Raw genomic sequence first — 16,674 nt, forward strand, 5'->3', positions numbered from 1 at the left:
GATTCCATAAACACACTCAATCAAATACTAATCACTGCATTGGGGTAAAATGACTCTTTTACCCCTGGTCAAAGTCTCTCCCGGTCAAAGTCAACCTACAGTTGACCTGACTTGCCGAGTTGGGCCGCCAACTCGCCGAGTCTCTATTCTCACTTCTCAATATGGCATCAACTCGACGAGTTCCCTTTCGATTCTAAAACTCAGGCAATCTGCATCCGACTCGCCGATTCGTATGAACAACTCGACGAGTTGTTCTTGAGCTAAGAAGATTGTCTTGGACTCGCCGAGTTGTATGAACAACTTGTCGAGTCCCTCCATCACTGAGTCTGACCTCCAACTCACTGAGTCCACTCTACTACTCACTGGTCCCCACTCGTCATCACTCAAAAGGGGAAAAAATCGGGGACTCGCAACTCGACTCGCCGAGTCGCATGCATGCAGCTACTCTAAACTCGATTCTGCTTGAATCCAGCGTATAAAACTTATAGATCTGGGCTCCCTTAGCTCGATTAACACGTAAAGATTCTATCTTTACGTGCCCATAAGCATCCATGAAGATTATAAGGCTCAAAAAGCATAAAAAAAAGTCTAGATCTAGGGTTCTCATGCAAAGCAACTTCAAAAAGGCAATAGATCCGGGCTCTACAACTCCTAAATGAACAGATCTAGGGATATCTCGGCCTATTAAGGCATCCATACAACTATAAGGTTTGGAAAATACACCAAACTAGCCCTAGAAGTCTTCTAATGGAGGTTTAAAGCATAAAACAGAAGGAATCCGAGAAATACCTCAATGAACTCTGATTTTGACCTTGGATCTTTGCTCTACACCTCTTCTCTTTGGTTCTTTCTTCTTTTTCTTCTTCAAACCTTCAAGATTCCACACAAAAACACTTTAATCAATCAAGGGATGGATTAGGGTTTCTCATAGCTCTCTGAGGGTGAAGGAGGCAAGTTTGGGGCACATAACATTGCTTAAATAGTGAGCAACCCGGGGATTTAGCGTTTCTTCCTGGCAGGCAGACTCGCCGAGTCCCGAATATGGACTCGCCGAGTCGCCGACTTACACGTGCTTGAAATCTCGTCCCTACTCGACGAGTCGGGCTATAGACTCGCCGAGTCCCTCTTGACTCAGACTTCGCCCTCGAAGTCTGCTACGGTCGAATCTGCAAATAACTCTGGGTAGTGCTCTCTCATCTCCTCCTCAGCCTCCCACGTCCACTCAGAACCCTTCCGGTGCTGCCACTGCACCTTCACTAACTGAATTACCTTGTTCTTCAAGGTCTTTGTCTTCCGGTCCAGAATCGCGACCGGCCTCTCAATATAATTCAGGCTGCTATCAACCTGAATATCTTCTAAGGGAACAACTGCTGACTCGTCCACCAAACACTTCCTTAACTGAGACACATGGAAAGTGTTGTGGATCTGGCTAAGCTCTGCTGGAAGATCCAACCGATAAGCAACCCGACCCACTCGGGCCAAAACCCTGAAAGGACCAATGAACCTGGGACCCAGCTTGCCCCTCTTCCGAAACCTGATGACACCCTTCCAAGGTGAGACCTTCAGAAGGACCATATCGCCCACCCGGAGTGTCGGTATCGGTGGTGATGTCCTCCTGCACATAGCACTTTAACAGTTGCATCTTGCCGTGAGGCCTCTGGTGTTCTGCCTTGACCTTCCTGCAGGTCAGGCACCTCTCTACATACCAAGCGACATCCCGCTTCATGCAGGGCCACCAGTAATCAGGTCGAAGATCTCTATACATCTTCGTCGCCCCTGGGTGGATAGAAAATTGAGACTTATGAGCCTCGTCCATCAACACCTGCCGTACTCCGCCCCAGTACGGTACCCATACTCTCCCATGAAGGGTCAACAACCCCCGACTATCATAATCAAATGAAGTTACTCGACCCACTATCCTCTCACACTTCTATCTCTCCTCCTTGAGGCCCTCAACCTGAGCCTCCCTGATCCGTTCCAACAACGGAGTAATCACTGTCATCCTCAGACATAAGTCTCTGATAGGGGCTGCTGACACCTTGCGGCTTAGGGCGTCGGCCACTACGTTGGCCTTCCCTGGATGGTAAAGGATTTCACAATCATAATCCTTCAGCACATCCAACCACCTCCTCTGTCTCATGTTCAGATTCGGCTGATCCATTAGGTACCTCAAACTCTTGTGATCCATGTAGATGGTACAACGGACCCCATAAAGGTAATATCTCCAAATCTTGAGGGCAAACACAACCGCCCCCAGCTCTAAATCATGGGTAGGATAGTTAGCCTCGTGAGGCTTCAACTGTCTCGAGGCGTAAGCTATCACATGGCTTCGCTGCATCAATACTGCTCCCATACCTGTGATTGAGGCATCACAGTAGACTACAAAATCCTCTACTCCCTCTGGCAGGGTAAGGATCGGAGCCTCGCACAACCTCCGCCTGAGGGTCTCAAATGCTGCCTGCTGCTCAGGTCCCCAACGAAACACCACCGACTTCTTGGTCAGTCGGGTGAGTGGCACTGCTATCTTGGAGAAATCCTGAATGAATCTCCGGTAATACCCTGCCAACCTTAGGAAGCTCTGAATCTCGGATGGAGACTTCGGGACCTCCCACTGCATCACGGCCTCTATCTTGGCCGGATCTACTAAAATGCCTCTCTGGTTGACGAGGTGTCCAAGGAACTGCACCTCGCGCAACCAGAACTCGCACTTGGAGAACTTTGCGAAAAGTCTCTCCCTCCTCAGAACTTCTAGCACCTCTCTCAGGTGCTCCTCATGCTGCTCCTGCGTCTTGGAATACACCAAGATATCATCTATGAATACTATCACAGACCGGTCCAGCATCGGCCTGCACACACGGTTCATGAGGTCCATGAACGCGGCTGGAGCGTTGGTGAGCCCAAATGGCATCACCACAAACTCATAATGACCATACCTGGTCCTGAAAGCAGTCTTCTGCACATCCTCATCTCTGACTCGCATCTGATGATACCCGGAACGTAAATCGATCTTGGAAAACCAAGACGCTCCCTGAAGCTGGTCAAACAAATCATCCATCCTCGGAAGTGGGTAACGGTTCTTCACCGTTACCTTATTCAACTCCCGGTAATCTATAAACATACGGTGCGACCCGTCCTTTTTCTTCACAAACAAAATCGGAGCTCCCCAAGGCGAACTACTCAGTCTGATGAAACCTTTGTCTAGAAGCTCATGCAACTGCGTAGACAACTCCTGCATCTCAGGGGGAGCTAACCGATACGGTGCCTTAGCTATCGGCGCCGCACCCGGAATAAGATCAATCCCGAACTAGACCTGTCTCTCTGGAGGTATCCCAGGCAAATCCTCTAGGAATACATCAGGGTAGTCTCGCACTACCGAAACATCATCCACTGCCACCTTACTCTTCTCCCGGGCATCCAAAAAATAAGCTACATATCCGGCGCAACCCTGCTGAAAATAGCGCCTCGCTCTCGCGGCTGAACAAAAAGTTGGTCCGCATTGTGGCCTCTCGCCCTGAATCACTAACTCTCCTCCCACTGGGAGTGCGAACTCTCACTAGCTACAGCTCACAATCAATCACCGCCCCATTGGGACTCAACCAATCCATACCTACTATGACCTTATTCCCACGCAGGGGAATAGGGACCAAGTCCACCGAAAACTGTTCGTCGAACAACTGAAGAGAACATCCTCTATGCATTCTGGCGACCCTCACGGTCCTGTCATCTGCTATCTCGACCTCTAGCGGACAATCTAGCTCCCTTGGAGCTCTACTAAATCTCTTGCTAAGCGCTAGCGATACAAACGATCGGGTAGCCCCCGAATCAAATAATATTGTAGCAGAAATGTCGTTCACAGAGAACGACCCTATACAAAACATATAATCATAAGCAATAATCAATCAATAATAATATAGAGATGAAGGGAAGATACATACCCGTCACCACATCAAGAGTCGCTCGTGCCTCCTCTGCTGTCATCTGAAAAACTCTACTCTTCGCTACTGGCGCCTCGGCTCGGCCCTATCGGCCATCTGTAATCCTCAAAGTAGAAGGGGTAGGTGCAGCCACCTTCCCTGCTGCAGCTAAACTCGGACACTGGGACTTTTTATGTCCCCTCTGATTGCACTGAAAGCAAATCAGATTTGATGTTGCAATGGCGGTAGCAGGGTCCATACAATCCTTGCTCAAATGCCCAGTCCGACCGCACTTGTAGCAGCCGGAACTCCCTGCCTTGCACACCCCATCGTGCAATCTCCCACACTTGCCACATCGACCGTGGCTCTGCTGACTCCTGGATCTGTGATCTGAAACCTTGGGCTTTTTGCCCGAACTACCTGTACCCGAAACCGCCTCCGGTTTCCTCTTTTTCTCCATCTCAAGGTCAATCTCCCTCTCCCGAGCCCTAGCAATCATGTCATCCAACGTTTTACAGCTGGACCGGCTCACAAACTGGCAGATATCGCTCCGCAACATCTCATGATAATGGGCCTTCTTCATCTCCTCATCGGCTGCATACTGAGGAACGAGAAGAGCCCTCTCCCTGAACTTGGCGGTGATCTTCGCCACGGTCTCTGTAGTCTGGGTGAGGTCCTGAAACTCTCTAGCTAACTGCTACAACTCAATAACCGGTGCAAACTCCGCCCTGAACCTGGTAGAGAAATCAGCCCAGGTCATGGCATCTAGCGCTGCATCATCTCCAATGGTATGTCCAGCCTCTTCCCACCAATCCCGTGCCCTGTCCTTCAGAAGACAGGACGCCAATCTAACCTTGTCCCCCTCGGGACACCTGCTCGTGCGGAAAGCGTTGGCCACATCCGCCAACCATCTAGTACTCGCTATGGGGTCCCGCGCCCCGTGGTAATCTGGAGCTCCACATGCCCTGAACTCCCTGAAAGTAAGTGTGCGCGCCCCATCATGGCCGCCACCTCGGCACGGAAGGTGCCCAACCTCTCATCCATCAGCTCTAGGATACCCTCCTTGATCGAACCGAAGATCACAGGAGTCTGCTCCAGTATGATACAAGTAATCTCTGAAAAAAGAAACTCTCTGGTCTGCTCATCCATACGCTCGGCCCCCGAGCCTGATCCTGATCCCTCCCCGGCACCGGTACTGCCGTCTGCTAGCCTCGAACGTAAAACCACCATTCTGAAACACATCATGGCAACATCAGAAAACTGAAATATCTCAAGGGATCATTGATACTACTACTAGCTTCCTGGTCTTGCCTCAGCCTTCCTTGATTCGAGTACGGATCCTCTGCTTTCAGTAGTACGGGCCCATACTACCTTCCACATCTATCCGTACTTTCCTCAAGAACTGCCTTGACTCCACCAAGTCACTACTACTACTACTGATCTCTGCTACTCTCATCCTAGGCTTGCCCTAGGGAAATCTCTGAATCCACTCAAACCAGTCCTCAGCTGCTGAAGGCCTCCTTATAATGCTAATTAGCCATCACCTGAATACCGTCACATGTGATGAGGCTCAGATAACCCTTCGAGTAAAAAGCTCATCCCTACAACGGTTGGACTCAAACAAGAGCTGCGCAATAGGGCCAAATCCAACACTCTGAGATTATTCAACCCTGATCACATGTGACGTGACGTATTCACCTAATGGCTAACTCCCATCACTCGGAGTCCCACAAAGCACAAAGCAAGCAGCATTCGGACACAAGAAACTACTCAAGCAATTCTATCCTCATAACGAGAAAATTGTACTAGCATACAATGCTAAACTTATACTATCAGGCATAACCTAAACAGGCTATCCTACTACTGTCTACTCAATACTAGCATGCAATTCTCATAAAGCTGAAACACATATAACAGGCACATAAGGCATCCTCCTAGATCCTTAGTCCTATACTAGCATGTTGTTCTACTGAAACTGAAACTGAAACTGGAACTAAAACTGAAACTGAACTAATAAACTTGTATGGGTAATTTGGGAGTACTTACTTGAGCTCGGCTGATCGCATGCACCACACCCTTATCTCGTTTAAAAATTCTTTTCTTTCTAAGTGCTTTTCAAAATTCTTTCGAAAACATTTTCCTTTTGAAAATCTTTTTATTTTTCCCTTAGTTTGAGTTCAGATACACCCGGAAGTGTATCCGAATCCCTCAAACCAAGGCTCTGATACCAACTTGAAACATCCCAAAAATACGACCCAAAATTTTCATTTTTAATATAACCAAAAATCATAAAACTGGGTATCATATAATAAACCATACGCTACGTATCTCAAACCATACTAAAATACTGTGAGAAAGCTGTGTCACAACTATATCAAAACATATCTAAGAAAACTGTATCAACTCCCAGGACAAAAACTAAAGCTATGGTGTGAGCGATTCCATCATCCCGAGCTCTTCCCTTTACTTGCGGAAGTACCTAAAACCAAAAACTGAAACCGTAAGCACGAAGCTTAGTGAGCTCCCCCAAACTACCACATACCACAAAATAACAAATAAAGCACATACTGGGCCTTGCCCACTGCATCAGACCGAAGTCTGGAACTAGCTGCATCGGACGGAAGTCCGGAACTGACTGGGACCTTGTCCCCTGCATCGGACCGGAGTCCAGAACTAACTGCATCGGACCGAAGTCCGGAACTGACTGCATCGGACCGAAGTCCGGAACTAGCCGCATCGGACCGAAGTCCGGAACTTACTGGGACCTTGTCCCCTGCATCGGACCGGAGTCCGGAACTAACTACATCGGACCGAAGTCCGGGACTGTCTGAACATAGCATATCATAAACACGTATTTTCTAACATAACACATATACTGCATCGGGCCGAAGTCCGGAACACATAACACAAAACATGCTTGAATCACAAAGACATCAAGCACTCTAACTACTGCATCGGACTGAAGTCTAGAACTACTGCTAACTAAACGGGCCGGCATTGTGGCCGTAGACCCGTTCCCACTGGAAGGAAACTCACCTCGTGAACTGGCTGCTGTGTGTATGGCTCTGGAAGCTATCTGTTGCTGCTCCGGTATCTCCCCGGCTACAATTCCATAAACAAACTTAATCAAATACTAATCACTGCATTGGGGTAAAATGACTCTTTTACCCCTGGTCAAAGTCAACTCTCCCGGTCAAATTCAACCAACAGTTGACCTGACTCGCCGAGTTGGGCCGCCAACTCGCCGAGTCTTTATTCTCACTTCTCAACCCTACTCGTGGCTACTCGTCGAGTATGGCATCAACTCGACGAGTTCCCTTTCGATTCTAAAACTCAGGCAATCTGCATCCGACTCGCTGATTCGTATGAACAACTCGACGAGTTGTTCTTGAGCTAAGAAGATTGTCTTGGACTCGCCGAGTTGTATGAACAACTCGTCGAGTCCCTCCATCACTGAGTCTGACCTCCAACTCACTGAGTCCACTCTACTACTCACTGGTCCCCACTCGTCATCACTCAAAAAGGGAAAAAATCGGGGACTCGCAACTTGACTCGCCGAGTCGTTCTTCCGACTCGCCGAGTCGCATGCATGCAGCTACTATAAACTCGATTTTGCTTGAATCCAGCTTATAAAAATTATAGATCTGGTCTCCCTTAGCTCGATTAACACGTAAAGATTCTATCTTTACGTGCCCATAAGCATCCATGAAGATTATAAGGCTCAAAAAGCATAAAAAAAGGCTAGATCTAGGGTTCTCATGCAAAGCAACTTCAAAAAGGCAATAGATCCGGGCTCTACAACTCCTAAATGAACAGATCTAGGGATATCTCGACCTATTAAGGCATCCATACAACTATAAGGATTGGAAAATACATCAAACTAGCCCTAGAAGTGTTCTAATGGAGGTTTAGAGCATAAAACAGAAGGAATCCGAGAAATACCTCAATGAACTCTGATTTTGACCTTGGATCTTTGCTCTACACCTCTTCTCTTTGGTTCTTTCTTCTTTTTCTTCTTCAAACCTTCAAGATTCCACACAAAAACACTTTAATCAATCAAGGGATGGATTAAGGTTTCTCACAGCTCTCTGAGGGTGAAGGAGGCGAGTTTGGGGCACATAACATTGCTTAAATAGTGAGCAACCCGGGGATTTAGGGTTTCTTCCTGGCAGGCAGACTCGCCGAGTCCCGAATATGGACTCGCCGAGTCGCCGACTTACACGTGCTCGAAATCCCGTCCCTACTCGACGAGTCGGGCTATAGACTCGCCGAGTCCCTCTTGAAAACTTCTAAATAAATATCATGGAAGCAACATACCAGAGACGGGTCGTTACAATTGGTTATTTAATATTCAACCATTTATGTAATTAATCATTTAATTAATTCCCAAAATATTCTCCAATTAGTTTCTAGTTAATTATTAAACTATAATAATTAATAATCCCATTCCTCCTATATTTATTCTACTCAATTTGAGTATTGAGGGCAATTCAAGAGGACACTGTTATTATTATTAGAAATACTACCAATAGTTAATTACATTAGAAACTCTTTGCAATACTTTTTAATTGGTCGCTCTTCATTTTCTCGGATGTCGCTTTCTCTTGCTTTATGTACCGATGGACTTTTTCCATCATGTCCTTCCTTGATTTAGGTGGTTTGCCAAAAATATTTTTACATAACACTCCTGGACATAATCCATATGTGAAGGAAACAATTACCATGTTATTTCCCCTTTTGGAGGCATTTAAAGTTGCTTTATTGAATCGATAGACGAAGGCATGTAATGATTCTTCTTCTCGTTGTCTACAACCTAGAATGGCTTGTGCATCCTATATATACCTTCTCTACTGTATGAAGTGACCGATAAATGTTTCTCGTAGTTGATTGAAATCATGTATACTCTAGGCTGATAGACTTTTGTACCATAACCGTGCTAGCCCAAAAAAACATTGTTGGAAAGAAAATTCACCAATACTTCCCGTCCAAGTATTATGCATCTGTTGTCTATTTGTAATTTTCTATGTGGTCATCTAGATCGCCCGACCCTTGATACTTTGAAATTCCGGGTATACTTGTTCCTTCCAACAATTGGTATAATTTTATACTTCTTATGAAGGGCGAGTTGTTTGACCTAAAAACATGACAATGATTAAAATTTATGTTCACTTCCCGAAGTGTGTTATTGTCTGTTTCTTGTGGTGTCCTTTGGATTTATGGAATTTTTCGATTTCCCAAAATGGCTAAAGGAGAATATGTTGGTTGAGGTTACGATGACCAAAATCCCTGGTAATGTGTGTACGAAAATGGGGTGGTAGCGAGATGTAATGTTGTGCACCCGGTTGCATCGAAGTTGTTGTTGTTAGATGTTGATGTTCAGTCCATCTGTCCTAGAGTTGTTTGTCGTGTCCAGTGTGACCAAAATTGCTTGTCTTTCCTTTTTCCCTTTGGACGGTGACTGTGTTTGAGGCTGCCCTTCAGCCTAAACCTTTGCGCGAGAAGAATTGTATATCGTTGATTGGGATGGAGTTACTGTTAGTGGTGTGGTTCTTGGTGATGCCACCATAATTAGGGTGAATGTTGGGATTAGGTTGATTGGGCTGAAAGGCAAGTTTGATATGGGAAATGAAGTTTGTCGTTTTTCTTGCATGTTCGATACATATGGCGCCAATGTTGCTATGTAGCCTTCTGGATGCCTATTAACGAAGCAGTTAACGAAGCAGGTAGACCCTTGACTAATGAACAATCTGGATCACACGCTGTAAAAGTAGACACATGGCTGGTTAGAAAGCAATACCGATAGATAGATCCCATTATTGCACTCTAATGCCTAAGCTAGATGTCGGGTAGAAGTGTAGTAAAATTGTGTAAGGTTTGAGAATTTTTCCTTTACTAGTGTGTATCGAAGTTCTTATATACATTTAGGATGATTCGTGTTCTTTCTTTTTTAACCACATGCGCTTTTATCTGTAGGGTGTAAGGGTTATACCCATCAGTATAATAATATTGCTTTTCCATGTTTCCGAAATGTTGCATAAGGATTCGTACAAGTAATTTTGTTGCCATAATATGTTGCTTCCTTGTTTAGATGGTCAGTTTGCTTTCATTAAGGAGTATCAGCCTGGTAAGTTGTGGGCTTATTATACATAGTCAGGTTGCTTTAGGTGATACAATGTCGTCTTTGTGTATGGGCTGACCCCCATACACCATTAGTGTATTTGTCTAAGTGGACTTGGTGAATTAAGATGTAATACAAGTCATGTAAAAAAATTGTGTATGAAATAACATTGGTGTATCATTAAAAATCATATTAAAACTTTTGTGTATAATTGCTATTTATGTTTGGTGAAAATATATAATATCGGTGATATATTGAAAGCCAATATGATGTTTGTATTAAGGAGTTAATTATGATTATATGTGATTGATATTATAAGTATATGATATGTAGCTTACTCACAGAGCTTTATAGTTTAACCTTTGTATTGTTCTGTCTTTCAAGTTTTATAGACTTATTAAGGATAGAAAGTTGTACTAGAGAAATCGTGACGCCCGACTTGGATCTTGTACTATTACTTTATGTATGATCCTTTTTGATAACTTCTTGTATCAATTTGTTAATAAAAGTGTACACCGTAATGAGTTATGATTTAAATAAAATAATTGGCTTATTATGTTTTAAAAATCGGGTGTTACAATTTCGAGCCTTAAGGCTTCTAATCATTGAAATACACCAGGCACAAAAGTTTCCAATCCCAGTGAGCTTAATATTTATAATAGTAGTTATTGTTGGTGATTTTATCACCAAATATATTTTAGTGTAATGGACTTAACATGTGTTTCAAGAATAATGTTTTAGTTATAATACAAGTTAGGAGGTGTAGGAGTGCACACTTGTATTTACTAAAACATTGTTAGTACCGAACACTAATCTATTGTGTCAAGTTGGGGGTCCCGCCAATTGAAACATGTAAATTTAAGGACTAATCTGTCTTTTTGAAAGATACAAATTGTTTCAGTTATCCGTTGATTGGATAAATCAAAGAAAACGTCGCCAATTGAAACACAGAAAAACCGGGAAACGCTTCCTTCTTCATCTTCTTCTAAAATTGATTCTGATTTTGTGCCTAAAATCAGAATTGCTGCATCAGGAATTATCCTAAGTTTGGATTTCGTGATACCCAAGGCATATAGGGTCGAAATATCAAACAAGGAAAGTGATTACACGATTCCTGTTTTGTTATCCAGATTTCCATAACCCTATTTCGATTTTCCCAACAGTTATGATATTATCAAATGGGATACTATATGCAGAGGAGAACATCAAAATTAACATCTTCATTTTTTCCACTACTAGATTCTTTAGCTAGACCAACCATATTCAATAGAAGGAAAAAAAACAGACAACTGTGAAGAGTAAATCATCAAGCTGGTCACCACAAATGATAGGATTCCCAAGACTAGTCAACCACAATGTCTAAAGAAAACTAACAATTAATAGATAATCAAACAAGACAAATTAATAGATAATCAAACAAGACAGGAAAGTATAAAGTAAAGAATACAAGAGTAAGTAATTGGTTTACTTATGACAACAACGACCTACCATATTTACAATCTAAATAAGAGGAGAAAAGGAAAAAAGAAAGGCTCACAAAGGTCGTTTAGACAATTTTGAAGATACCAACTCACTTAGGCCTTTTAGCTGCTAAACTGAGGTGCAGATCAGTTCTATTGGTTCCATTCTCCACTTGAGTTAATCATAATAATACCTGCTCCTAATTAGAGTTAATTAGAACTACGATGAGATTAGATCGACAAAGAAGGTCAAGATTCTTCAAGGATACGAAGGCAAAAGCCAGAAATCTATGAAGAGCAAAACAACTCATAGCAACAGAGAACTTAGAACAGAAAAAGAGAGAACAACAACCTAAGAGATAGAGAATCAAAGAAACCCTAGATCAACCCAATCGGTGTCAGATCTCCAAAGAGTATCACACATAAAACCCTAGACAAACACAAACTTTGTCCGATTACAATGAATCATAACAATGGAAGGAGAGATCATAACCTTAACTTTTGTACGAATGAGCGTCTGAAGCATCTTCGTTCAATGAAGAAGAATATCAAAGCAACCTTGCTCTAATATTGTGTACACGATATAAACACGCAAACTTACAACATGGACAAATCACTTTTAATTTATTGATAAACCCGTTCGTTTACATGCAACATACAAGAGAAAAACATCACTTTAACAAACATATTCTACTTTTAAATAACCTAATCTCTCATATTAAGCAGATTACAAAACTAAAACACGATGAATATTGAAACCCTAAATGGAAAACATAAACACTTCTCGATGAATATTGAAACCCTAAATGGAAAACATAAACACTTCTCTGTGAGTGAGAATGACGAGAGAGAGTTGTGTGTATGTGTAAAGGTGATGTTAATGAACCATCTACACTCTCTTCTTCAATATATAATCGGGTCAAGACAATAACCCATGGATCAAAGGATCCGCATGTCCTTCACCCTCAACTTCTAAATAAGTGAGCCGCAACCACTTCTTTACATGATATTACAATTTTTAGTGGATCTATCAATATTTATTCATTATGACATCTGAATGCACTTACCAACACTACCTTGCAAAAGACAACATATACAAAATCTACCCAATTCAAGGTATAATAAATTGTTAAGTTTGTAGAACTTAATAATCATATATTGTAACACAAGTTAACTTCAGTAGCTTTCATACGATATGTAATTAAAATACATATAATTGTTACCATTTGACCTTCTAAAAGACAATAAAATGATAAACCGCATATTATGAAACTCTATCTATATTGATTACATGAAAACGTACATATACTTATGTGTTATCCATTTATCTACTCATAGATAATAGCATCAATTCTGGCAAGAATCGTAGTTATTTAGAGCTTGTTTTCTTGATGGTTTTCCAACCATCAAGCAATCGATTGGTGGGGTGGTGCTTGTTTTAAGTTCTCCATAGATGTTGGAACAAAATGGTTTGCTTAAATGATCACTTCCTTGTACTGGTCGTAATTGTATAGTGTCTAAAGTTATATCTGTACATGGCAAGCTATCGCTGCATGCAAATTTAACAGGGTTTACAGTATACGTCCCTCTTATGTTCTCAAATGATATCCCTGAAACAGCCACAGCTGATGTATCGTTCTTGCATTTGCTCCCATCACAATAGTATTGATCAATTACGATTGCAGTTTTGACTTGAGAAAGTTGAATGTTCGAAAATACCACTCCTTGCACGGAGCCCGAGCCTCCCTACAAAAGTAATAAAAAAGAAGGCTTTAAAGTCTGTTCAAGAGTACATGTACATACATAAGAGTAGTTTTAAACTTTTTCACGTAAAAATGGAGACGCTTTTTAATTACCTGCCATGTCTTTATTCGTACACCATTCATTGCGTCATGGATCTTTGTATCAAGAACAGTTATATTTGAAACACAAGCCTTCGTATTATCTTCACCAAGGCTCCCTATGCTTATTCCATGGCCAGGTCCACAATCCACATTTTGAATGTTTACTGCTGAACAACCGGTTTGTATGGAAACACAATCATCACCTGTCGAATTAAAACACCAACACTAATTATATATATATATATATATATATATATATATATATATATATATATATATATATATATATATATATATATATATCGTTTTTTGATAACAAAAGGTTAAAAGATGTGTTTAAAAAATACCACAAGCGAGTTTACTGCTTTGGATCGTTACATCTTGAGAGTTTTGCAAGTGAATTCCGTCTGTATTTGGACTGTCGCCTGGGGAGGAAACTGTAATATCGGAAACCTGAACGGATTGACAGTTATCAAACTTGAGGTGAGTTTGTGGGCTGTTTTGTATCGTTATGCCCGTCACTGTCACATCAGAACTTCCATAAAACCTTATAGCCTGCGAACATATATATCATTAAAACGTTAGAACAAATAACTAAATCGACATTTTTACACACATAAAAGGATATTGATAAATCGGCTCTTGTAGTTCTTACTGTTGGTTTAGTTCCCGATTTCGTCCACCAACCGGAGCCTTGACCATCAACTATACCGGTTCCACGGATTGTGATCCCATTTAGCTTTGTGAATTCCAGCCATTGAAGGAGGCCTGATTCCCAACTTCCTGAGGCTTTTGGAGCTATAATCTTGCCATCTAACTGAAAAAAATAATAAATTTATAGCTGATTCTCATGAATGAATAAGCTACATATGTAACAATGAGATCGAAAAGTGAATTGAAGTTCACCTGAAAGATAATGTTTGGTTGACAATCGGGTCCAGAGAAAGATATGGGTTTGATCAAAAAGACTGAACCTTTGGGCACAACCATGGTTGATGCCTCTAGCTTACAAGCAGCAAACCATGCTGCTTCAAATGCCTGTTTGAATACAATACATTTGGTCAATCTTGAAAAATATAGGTGACAAAATGAGCAGATCTAACGGGTTGGAAAATGGGTCAAACGGTTTGTTCAAAAACAAGTAAATTCTTAGATTAGATCAAATATATCTCAAATATGATGGGAAAGACTTGCATACCTTTGTATCATCACTTGTCCCATCACCTTTAGCACCGAAGTTTAATACGTTAAAGATGGTAGAGGTTTTCCTATACTGAAATGAATTCGGCATGCTTTCTCCATACGAAGGGTAAAACGTCTCTCTCAGCAGCTGCCTTGAGCCACCGTGGTGCCGCCATTGCTTGGCCTCTCTACTGGCATTGGCCCCAAGTTTCGATGACCACAGAAGTACAAACGTGAAGATGCCATATATGCAGATCTTCGTATTCTGGCTCTTCATGTTTCTTCTTGTTATAGAGGTTAAAGAGGGCATGTTCTTTTCTTTTATCTGGGATTTAGTTAGTCGGTTGCTTCAAATCCATTAGATTGAAGGGGGGGTTTTATAGAGGAAAAATGTGGTTAAATTTTAAAGACAAATTAAATTGCTTCGTTATTTCTACCTATTGAAATTATGACATGAGTCATAATTTTATATTTACTTAAGTATTTTCTTATTAAGAATATTAGTTTATAACCCGTGAGAATTATGGTTATAAAATTAATTAAATTTATATAATAAAAATTTATAATTATTAATCAATTATTTTAAATAAATCATTTTAAATAAATTATTAATTAAGAGATATATCAAATTTTTAAAGTTTTATTATAACTTCAAATTTAACATATAATTAGAAAATGTAAATTTGAATTTTGAAATAAATTGTCTAATATATCTACATAACACATGACATAATATTAATGAAAATTTGTATTAAAGTGACAGTTGATAAAAATAGCTTGAAACTATTCATTTATTAAAATAGAGATATTATATCAAATAAAGTTAAATTGAATGGTGGAATGATGGTAGGTAGCAATTTAATTTTTCTAACTTTAAAATATTATTTATTTTAGTAAACTTATGTTTAAATAAAAAATTAGTTTACCACAAAAAATGGTAATCAGATTTTTTCCTTATATGTTTGAATTTAAAATAATTTAAAATTTATTGGCTAGATTTGCCTTCTTGTAAGAAATATCTGCTGATAATATATTTTGAATTAGTGGCTACCTCTATTATTATCTTATACTATTTTGACTAAGTTACATCTTGAATTTGGAAAGATGGTGGATACCCGCAAACCTCCAGGATAGGTGGTGGATACCATTATGATGTCTTAGCAGAGTAAAATTATATAGTAAATAATAAAAATGAAAAAATTACCATTAAATTAAATAAGTAGACAATCGAATGAATTATTGAAAAATTACAATAAAGTCTACAAAAACTAGTAATAATATTCAACTTAAATCTTATTCCGGCCAACACGTCATTTAATTTAAAAAAATTATATTTTTTGTTCAGATTTCAAAATTATTATAAATTTGGTCTAAAATTTATACTTATAGCACAGATTTTAAATTTTATTACCAATTTGGTCCATAAATTGTCCTTTTAGCCCAAAATTTTAGACTATTGTTATGAGTTCATCATAATTTTAACTTTTTTATAACTTTTTTTTTTCAAAAGTTTGTTTCGAATATTTTTTTTTTTTATAAAATCATATTTATACAAAAAAACACATTTTCGTATAAAAAATATTATATTTACTATATAACAAAAATTAAAAAACTTTTTTATATACGAAATACCTATTTATAAAAATAGGTATTTATTAAGTACATTAATATAAACAAATCTATTTTTTTTAAATTGTTTACATACATGTATTATATATATATATATATATATATATATATATATATATATATATATATATATATATTCTAAACACCTTTTTGATTCAAACACGTTTTATAAAAAAATGTGTACGCACACGATTTTATAAAAAAAATATAGATACACATCTATTTGTATATGATATATATTTTTATATGCACTAGGTGTGTATATATATATTCTAAACACCTTTTTGATTCAAACACATTTTTATAAAAAAAAAAAAAAAAAAAATGTGTACGCACACGATTTTATAAAAAAAAAATATAGATACACACTTATTTGTATATGCATACAAATCGGTGTATATATATATATATATATATATATATATATATATATATATATATATATATATATATATATTTATATGCACTAGGTGTGTATCTATAATTTTTGTATAAAATCGTGTTTGTATATATTTCATTTATAAAGA

General features: G+C 39.7%; 1 protein-coding gene across 1 annotated transcript; it reads right to left on the reverse strand.

Annotated features, from left to right (window-relative positions):
- Positions 1 to 12,657: 12,657 nt before the first annotated feature.
- LOC145100821 (Pectin lyase-like superfamily protein) lies at positions 12,658 to 14,863 on the reverse strand. The gene is made up of 6 exons (XM_079037950.1): positions 14,535 to 14,863; positions 14,243 to 14,374; positions 13,992 to 14,153; positions 13,684 to 13,891; positions 13,349 to 13,539; positions 12,658 to 13,238 (listed from the first exon to the last, which is right to left on the reverse strand). The coding sequence occupies exons 1-6, from the start codon at positions 14,826 to 14,828 to the stop codon at positions 12,840 to 12,842; spliced, it is 1,386 nt and encodes a 461-aa protein (XP_078894076.1). The 5' UTR covers positions 14,829 to 14,863; the 3' UTR covers positions 12,658 to 12,839.
- Positions 14,864 to 16,674: the final 1,811 nt, after the last annotated feature.

Source organism: Lactuca serriola, chromosome 4 (genome assembly GCF_051521515.1).
Source record: "Lactuca serriola cultivar US96UC23 chromosome 4, Lser_US96UC23_V15, whole genome shotgun sequence".
Taxonomy (NCBI): Eukaryota; Viridiplantae; Streptophyta; class Magnoliopsida; order Asterales; family Asteraceae; genus Lactuca; species Lactuca serriola.